General features: G+C 32.7%; 1 protein-coding gene and 1 long non-coding RNA gene across 3 annotated transcripts; both read right to left on the bottom strand.

Annotated features, from left to right (window-relative positions):
* Positions 1 to 295: 295 nt before the first annotated feature.
* Positions 296 to 2,447, bottom strand: LOC113764508. 2 transcript variants are annotated; one of them, XR_003467632.1, is made up of 4 exons: positions 2,401 to 2,447; positions 2,228 to 2,299; positions 422 to 425; positions 296 to 337 (listed from the first exon to the last, which is right to left on the bottom strand). It is a non-coding gene; the product is annotated as an uncharacterized LOC113764508 (long non-coding RNA). The 2 variants fall into 2 exon arrangements; XR_003467631.1 differs by having other exon boundaries at positions 324 to 425.
* A 35-nt stretch (positions 2,448 to 2,482) lies between these two features.
* LOC113766081 (protein FAR1-RELATED SEQUENCE 5-like) lies at positions 2,483 to 4,500 on the bottom strand. Its single transcript, XM_027310308.1, has 2 exons — positions 2,666 to 4,500; positions 2,483 to 2,513 (listed from the first exon to the last, which is right to left on the bottom strand). Exons 1-2 carry the CDS (start codon positions 4,498 to 4,500, stop codon positions 2,483 to 2,485), a joined length of 1,866 nt encoding a protein of 621 aa, XP_027166109.1.
* Between the last annotated feature and the right edge of the window lie 5,065 nt (positions 4,501 to 9,565).

Below are 9,565 nucleotides of genomic sequence, written 5' to 3'. Positions count from 1 at the left end.
GCTTAATTGCATGAGAGTACTGCTCTTTGACCTTTCCACAGAGGCCACAATGGGGGTCTGGCAATCATTGAAACAAGCAATAAATTATTTAAATCAAAAGTTCAGTGTTCATAAGCATGCCCTACAATAATCTTGTAACAAGGTTAGAATAGTTCTAAATAATAACTGTAAATAATGAGCTTTTTAAAGAATTACTGACCATTAAGAATTCGGTGAAACTTGTGTACTTTGTCTTGCTCACAGGATCGTTGGGAAGCAAAAGTGGGAGATTGTTACGATCTTGAATACGTATATTATGAGCACTCAGTATTTGAGGAGTGATTCCAGCTTCACCGGGCTACCATTAAGTATTGTACTGAATAAGATACTGTAAATTTGTCCAAAATCTTGATTATCCATACAACTGCAATATCTGACTTACCATCCTACAAGACTGCATATCTGAGTGAATAACTGGGGAAGATCCAAAATTTGATTCACTGAATGACTGTTATCACGAGTAGCACATTACATTAGTTGCAAAGTCATGCTAACACTGTGTATAACAGCAAACTAACTAATTTGTAAAAATTAAATACACATTATGTGAAAATTTTAAGATGTTAGGTCGTACGAAAATTATGATGCAAATGTGTATATAATATATAACAACGTGTTCAACTGAATTAACAATATGTAAACAAAAATCAACCAAAAGTAATCTAAACAAAAATCAAAATTCAGTACATACGTGACCATAAATGAATACATTGTAAAGTTATACTATAAACGTATGGGCTACTATGGATATAACACATAGCCAATGCATTAGATTGAAGTAACTATGAAATAGATTTCAAATGATATGGTTTGTAATGTACAAGATAAAATACACCATGTACCAGAATAATAACACGATGTCAAAATTAAATAACGGGTGATAAATAATTGTAACTTCCACGATTGAAAAATTAAATGTGAGCAAATAAATTAATAATGTGTAAAAAATTTTATCCAAATGTGTAATCATGTGTCCAAATGGAATTATTCATATTTCAAGACAAAGTAACCAGTAGTACATGATATCAATCAATGCGTACAACATATATATCAGTTTGTACATATAAAACAACAATATGTAAATGCTATTAAATCAAGAGATCTCTGTATTGTGTACCAACTAATATACACCGTGTACCAGAATAATAACACGATGTCAAAACTTAACAACGGATCATAAATAATTGTAACTTGTACGATTGAAAAAATAATTATGAGAAAATAAATTAATAACGTGTAAAACATTTTATCCAAATGTGTAATCATGTGTCCAAATGAAATTATTCATATTTCAAAACAAAGTAACCAGTGATACATGATATCAATCAATGCGTACAACATATATATCAGTTTGTACACATCAAACAATAACATGTAAATGTTATTAAATCAAGAGATCTCCGTACTGTGTACCAACTAATATACACCTGTGTACCAGAATAATAACACGATGTCAAAACTAATCAACGGGTGATAAATAATTGTAACTTGTAATTGAAAAAATAAATGTGAGAAAATAAATTAATAACGTGTAAAAATTTTTATCCAAATATGTAATCATGTGTTCAAATAGAATTATTCATATTTCAAAACAAAGTAACTAGTGGTACATGGTATCAATCAATGCGTACAACATATATATCAATTTGTACACATCAAACAACAACATGTAATTGTTATTAAATCAAGAGATCTCCATACTGTGTACCAACTAATATACACCCGTGTACCAGAATAATAACACGATGTCAAAACTAATCAACGGGTGATAAATAATTGTAACTTGTATGATTGAAAAAATAAATGTGAGCAAATAAATTAATAATCTGTAAAAAATTTTATCCAAATGTGTAATCATGTGTCCAAATGCAATAACGATATTTCAAAACAAAATAACCAGTGGTACATGATATCAATCAATGCGTACAACATATATATCAGTTTGTACACATAAAACAACAACATGTAAATGCTATTAAATTAATAGATCGTCGTAATGTGTACCAACTAATATGTACAAAATATGATATTACTGTGTCAAAAATAAATAACATATGATGAACATCCTATCACTAATATGTATACCTTAATAACCAATGTGTACAAGTAAAATATTAATTTGTAACACCTAAATAACTAACAGTGAACTATAATGCACATTATGTAAAGTATAAAAATAACTACTTACTGCCACAGAATTATTCGATGACAAACATTTGCTTGATGTTTGGCTTTGGATAGGTTGATAGGATTCTGATGACTGACAAGAGAAGAATATACAACAACTCAGTCGGCTTATGATAGTAGAGTCAATTGAAATGATATAGTTATGTAAGTCCAAAAATAAGATTGGGTACTAACCATCTCAGGAGTGCTTGCCTCAGACAATCTAGAGTTTTTCTTTTGCCTGTGAAACCTGTCCACCCAACTATGCAATACTTTCTTAGTTTTTCTGCCTCTTCGTTTCTTCAAACCTGTTGGAGTCACAAAGTGACCAGCTGCATTCTGCACCTGTATTCCCTTACATAGATCCATTGATGCACTATTCTGTGTTATTTCATCTATTTCTCCACAAAATAGCATTTCGACTCTCTTTGACAATTCAGACATTGCGCTACTGACTAACTTTGTAGCAGCTTCTGACATGGCAGCCCTGGTAGCAAGTCTTACCATTTCGGGTGCTAATAGCCTATATCGATGGGAAATAGAGAGAGACGGATCTGATGATATTTCTCTACCCTTGCAATCGACGCTGGCTCCGGACCTTGCCTTCTTTGTCCACCTCTTTGTCACATATTGATCAGGAATAAACTTTGTTCCAACCATATCATACACTTTTAAAGCATGTGAGTATAGGATTCCTTCCTGCTCAAAAAGATTACAACTACAAGTAATGTCTTTAGTTATTGGATTCAATATCAGTCTTCTTGCCCTTCCTCCATCATAGTGACTGACACTGTATTCCACATGCATTATAGTATGCTTTTGGTCCAAGATCACCATTGTAGTGGATTCATCGTATTCATTCTGGAATGCAACAAACATACATGAAGAGTATATACAAGCTGCCTGGATCAGTACGGGAGTCTGTTGCAATCCCAACATTGGCAGCTTCTGTCGACTGTGATACTCAGCTTTTAGTTCATTATATCTTTTTTCATCCACAACTCGGTCAAAATGTTTGAAAAATTCAACCAGATTATGATCAAGTTTTAGATAATGTTTTATGGAAGCATTTAGACTCTCACTTAGTTGGGTGCTACGCATACCTGCAGTCCAGGCGCCTTTCATGAAGCATTTTGCCCATTTCTTTCGACATGCATAAATGCCACACAACCATTCATTTGTTTCGAGCTTGTGTTCTTTTAGCATTGCATCCCAGGCCATGATAAACTCATTTTCATCTTCTATCTCATACATACATTCACCAAATCTATATGGGAGATTACTACCATCCTTGTAATAGTTCCCAAGGTGTTTCATGAAGTTGACTCTAATATGAAAAGTGCACAGACCATGGTATGTTGAAGGCATAACAGCTGAAATTGCAGCGGCCATGGCTGCATCCTGATCTGTGAAGATGGTTTTTGGGTGCCTTCCACAAACTGCCTCTACAAATGTACCGAACACCCACTTGAATGATTCAATGGTCTCATCATACAATAGAGTTGCTCCAAAAATAACCAATTGTCTAAATTGATTGAATCCCACAAATACGCCCAATGGTCTGTACTCCTTGTTAGTTTTATATGTGGTGTCAAATGTAATCACATCTCCAAAATAGGTATAATCCATCAGCATTGATGCATCAGCCCAAAATATATTTGTAATTTGTTCTTCACAATCAAGCTGCTCTGCGTGGAAGAATGACGGATTTTCCAATTTTTGTTCTTCAAAGTATCGTAGCATTGCACCAGTTTCACCATACTTTAATCCTCTCTCTCTTTTTGTACGTAGATAGCGTTTTAAGTCATCACGAGTGTAGCCAATATTGCCTAATCCACCTGCCTCTTTTCCCATGAGTTCATGGGATTGTTTCAAGGATATTCCTGCATCATTTGCAATCTCAGCTTGGGCTCCTTGAGAAATACTTACTTTTCTTTGCGAACGCATCATATGAGCATATTCTGAAATGTGTAGTGTGTGATTATGCTCGATTACCAGATCTCGAACCTGATACTTCATTGTTTCTCTGTTCAAAATTATCCCCATTTTAGCTTCACATCCGGTTTTTGTTTCAGCTCGAGTTCTCTTTGGTTTTACATCTCCTTCGTACTGTGGTTTGAAACCTTCTTTGCAACATGTGTACCTTCTCGATGTAACTACACCGTCTTTATCCTTGTTCAAGTAGTCTTTCCGAACACTGAACCCAACAACTAATCCATACCTATTGTAGAAGTTGTATGCCTCATCTTCTGACTGAAACTCCATGCCGATCTTAGGACACAATGCTTCTTCCATTGTCCTGTATTCGACAAAAGCATTTTTTGCTATTGTTTTTCAGGACAAACAATTATATTTATTTTTTATTTCTTTATTCACATCATAAGCACTTAATTGTTTGTATTCACATATGTACATACTTTATAACGACGTGTACACACCTTACAACATTTTGTAAAATAATTTTTATGGATGCGTATCTTCTTTGTAATAGGTAATCATATAACTCTAATAATTTGCATAGCATATTTCACTACAAAATATATACATTTCAAACAAATATTATAACCAATTTGTGCATAATATCAGTATTTACATACTTTACAATCATATGTTCACACTTTATAACAATGTGTACACCCTTTATATCAACTTGTAACATAACAAATGCATGTATGCATCGTACACTTTTACATAGCGTAAGGTTTGACAGAATTCTCAAAATCTATACATTGTCACCTATACCGTTTGTGTAGTTATTTAAGTTGGTCACATTGTTAAGTTATTTTTACGCTTATGTTATTTTATTTGTACACATTCTCATTTATATTTTGAAATTCTGTACGGGATCTTTATTGTACAAGTTAACCATTCTCTCTAAAAGGATAATGACATACTTCTCATAATTTTTAAATCATGCTTCACTAAATAACACATTTATTACAATCAAATTACATATAATATTAGCGTTTACCTTGGACAGAGTTCACCATGCAGTAAATTTCAGATGGGCCGCTCACAAGTCTCAGCTATGCATTTGTTACTCGATGAATATCTATCTCAGTCATCCACTACTTAAATCGGCGTGTATTGTTGCTGCAGCGGATCTTCACAATTATCTTGTACACACCTCAGAAAAGATGCCCGTTTTGATAAGGTTTATTTAAGAGTTGGAAGAGAAGAAGACAAAAATTTATGTCTATGTTATGCAAAATAATTTGTTGAGAGGAGAAGAACAGAAGGAGTTTGTTGAAAGAGAAAAAGCAAAAGGAGCTACAGCAACAAAGTATTCAGAGAAAATCCATTACCGCCATTTTCTTCCCACATCTTTTAAGTTGAAAGAGTTTTAAATCCCGCGCGGTCGTACCAAAAGTTGATTTTCAAATTTTGATTTTGAATTTTTCATACCCTTAACGGCCAGACCAAACGGAGTTAAAAGTTAAGCTTGTATTAAAGCAACAATCCTCTACACTCATCTCCATTTTGTTCGCTTTCATTTTGGCCGTTAATGATGGGCCCACCACATCTTGGCCATGAAAAGTTTATAAGCGGTTGTCTGGCAACCGCTCCAGCCCCTTGTCCGACCCTAAGTCCCTCTCTGTGTTGGATGGATTGAAGGAAATTTTTTTTCGTTATTTTCGTTATTTTTTTATTTAGTTTTTGTATCAGGCAAGTATAATAGAGAGGAGGCCATCATTCTTGGTTACATAAATTCTGGAGCGGGATTTAGTGCAATTCATCCGGCTTTAACTTTTTTTTTTTTTTTTTCAGTTTTTGGGACATTGAAATGAGGGACTTTTTTTCTTTTTCTCTTTTTTTTAACATTGAAATGAGGGACCTTTAAATTAACGATCTGTCAGTTGAGATGCTTTGAAGTATCTTTTTTTTTTGCTTTTCAGAGGTGCAGCTTTTGTGTTGGTGGTTATCGTGACAAAAAATAATTTTATAGTAATTGCCTAGTGACTTCTTCGCTGGCAATGTCTAACGTTGCGTGGATCCATTTTGATGCCAATTACATGCTGAACGATCCAAAACTCTAATCATGATTTTTTTTCGCAACAGTAAAATTCCAATTATGATTTTTTTTTCGCAACAGTAAAATTCCTATAATCTAATCTAGGAAAAGGGGGAGGGAGATTCGATATGAGTACAGATTCTATCGAAAGAAACTAATTAAGACCGTTACATATTATGATAAATTTTAGTGAGAGACAAAAATTGAATCATTGACCTCCAACACCATAAAATTGGTGATGACCACCAGGCCAAATGACCTAGTGGCAAAACTCTAATCATGATTGGTTTGTAACATTTTAGATACATTTTCTTTAAAAAAAATTTTAATTGAGTGAGAGGACTCTAAACTTTACAAGAAGGAAGTAAGAAACGGAAGACTTGAGATTTGGATCTAAAAATCATGATTACCCAATTAATGTTCTAGAAATCATGATTACCCAATTAATGTTGATACCAATTAACCGACCCTCAATAATAAAGATTTGCAAGTTTACATAACATAGGTTGTTTATTTTGATCCGAGAAATCCAAAAAATAGTGAACACTGCTCCGATCTGAACCGCAAATTTAGGATATCCAAATTGATTTTAATATGTAGTTCAGGTAGTAGATCAGATTGACAAGGAAGCACGTCCTCTCGCAATTCAAAGACTTTGAAAATCGCAGATACCCAACCCTATTCATATATAAGGATATACTTATAATTTTGTCCATTAAAAGTAAAATTAATAGAGGAATATCTAATCATCTTTCATCAAATATTTATATTTGAGATGACATACTTTACTATTTCAACAATATAAAAGTGTTAACTTGCTAATTATATAATATATTTAGCTTTTCTTGTTGAGAATAAGTGATATTTTAAAAAAAATTTTACCTTAAATATGCAAGTATTGATGGTAATGTGATCTTTCTTAACAAGTAATGAATTATGTTTAAATAAAGTCTTTTAGACGTGTAACTATTTTCTAATTCTCAATTAAAAATATGATTTCTTTTTTAACTTAGGTACCAAGTCCGGTACCTCCGGGACACGGTTATAATTTAATTTTTTGTCGAATCAATCGAACCGGTTCGGATTACAAATCTATTAGGCGGAAAGAGCACCCGACCCGTGAAACGTAAATCACGGACTGGTGTTGAATCCTCTTTACTCTTTGTTCATGGCTTAAGGCCCTTGTTAGTAATTATATAAACTCAAGTCAACATCAAACTAAAATCTCTATTGAAGTCATTTTACTATTTTCTTTTGAAAATAAGAACTAGCTGTCTCGTAAGATTGATTTCTGTAGCATGCATATTGAACAACAATGCTTGAATTTTCCACAAACAGAAAAAAAAAAACAATGAAATAAAGCTAACATAGATGACTAATTATAAATTATCAGTCCTTTTTTCCCTTTCACTTGAAATGAAAGGAACTATTTTCGCGATAATAAAAATTTTTGTTCAACTTTAATTTTTTTTCCTTTCTTTTTTTTGGGACCCTTATATGCACTTTTTCTCTCTTTTAACCTAGGCGAAAATTCCAAGAAAGTCTTGCCTTATTGAAAGCAAAAATCTTTTAAATTTTTTTTTAAAGGAAAGGTCTAGGTGCTGCAGGGTCCCTTTCTTAGTGGACAATGCCGACACTAGTGCTTCTTAGCTGCAAAATGTGTCTGAAACCATGAAGTAATCAATACAAAAATTCTATGCTTTTCCAAATCGAGATGCGACTTTCTCGTGATTCCAACACTGTCACCACTACGTTGTTATTTGTTAATCTTTTCTTTCTTGCTCCGTTTGTTCGTTGAATAATTGAATATTCCACAAAAGAAATACTTGCTAGATCTGTAGAAGGCGAGATTTGTTAATTTCTCCTTATGCTACACAAAAATTTGAGAGTGAAATCGAGGAAGTTCCTTGTACTATAAGAGATGGAGATGACCTCTACTTGCATAGATCCGATATGATTGAGCTCATTTATAAGTAGATACTCCCTCCGTCCTATCGAAAGTATCATATTTTTTTTTTTGGCTTTTTCAAAATATTTGTCACATTTGACATTTCTAACTATTTTATACTCTGAAATTTTCCTTGTGATCTTCGTTAATGATGCATAAAGACAAATATAATCAGATTGCTTTCTACTTTTTACTTTGACTGATACATGATTAAAGGCAAAAATGGAGCAAAAGAAAATTTTTTTGGTGGAATGTATTATGCATAAAAAGCACATATCCCCAAACATGACTAAATATATGAGACAGAGGGAGTACTAATTATAACATTTTTTTGAAGGAATTTAAAATAGATGATCAGTACTAATGTTAAAAAGTATGCCTACATATCAGGAGGTTTTAAGAGTATTTTCTTAATCAAACTACTTGATTTGATACTTTGATCAAACTGCTTGGGCTCAGCAAGCCAATATTGAGGCAGTTTCGCTGCTAGAAAGTTGCCTTATGAGATTCGTTTGTAGTTCTATCTAAAAGATAAATACAACACTATAAAAAAAAAAAGCCTTATCAATTCATTAGCTGTGTATAATACTATTAAATTTAACCACAAGAGAATATGAAAATGTTCTTGCGACATATATCAATTAGCCCAAAATTGTTCAGGTCCCAAAAACTTGAATATAGTTGCTCACATATAACAAATGGCGCAGGTTAGAATCACAAGGTCAGAGACCGGTTACGCATTGTGAATGAAGTCTTCTCCCATCTAAAACATTGCCCTCGAATGTGGAAGAAAGACTAGTGAGAAAACTTGAATTAATTTCCAATGGCCCCACGTAACACTGAATTGGACATATACTTGTGTTTGGCTATGAGATTATTTGGGATAATTTACAAAAAATAAAATGAAATTATATCACGCTTTTGATATAATATATGTGAAATAAAAATATGTGATTAAAAAATATATTTATGATGCAAGAAGATAAATTTGTACAAATAATTAGTTTAGATTGAACATTCATGCTAAAATAAAAAATAAAAAGAAACCAGCTAAAGCTGTATTTGTATTTACATCTCTATCCTCCCAATAAAAGTCTCTTGGATCATTTATATTTTGATGTTTCTTTATTTTTTGTTCTTCCTAATATGCCCACACCAAATAAGATAATAGCTTAACTATAATTGACATATTTTAAACATCGATGAATTAAAAGACTCAACTCTATGCTTGCAAAATAGGGAATGCTTGTACAAGCTCAGTCGTAATTATTTTCATTCAACTGAAAGAATTCATTAAACTAAAACCTCTAAAGTCATTTTACTTTTTCCATAGTAACTAAAATGAAACTAGTTACTTCACAGAATTTATGCATGTAATAATATGATGGGACTATGTGTAG

The sequence above is a fragment of the Coffea eugenioides genome, chromosome 3 (genome assembly GCF_003713205.1).
Source record: "Coffea eugenioides isolate CCC68of chromosome 3, Ceug_1.0, whole genome shotgun sequence".
Classification (NCBI taxonomy): domain Eukaryota; kingdom Viridiplantae; phylum Streptophyta; class Magnoliopsida; order Gentianales; family Rubiaceae; genus Coffea; species Coffea eugenioides.
Note: the sequence above shows the minus strand (reverse complement) of the source record. Positions and strands in the feature narration are given on the sequence as shown.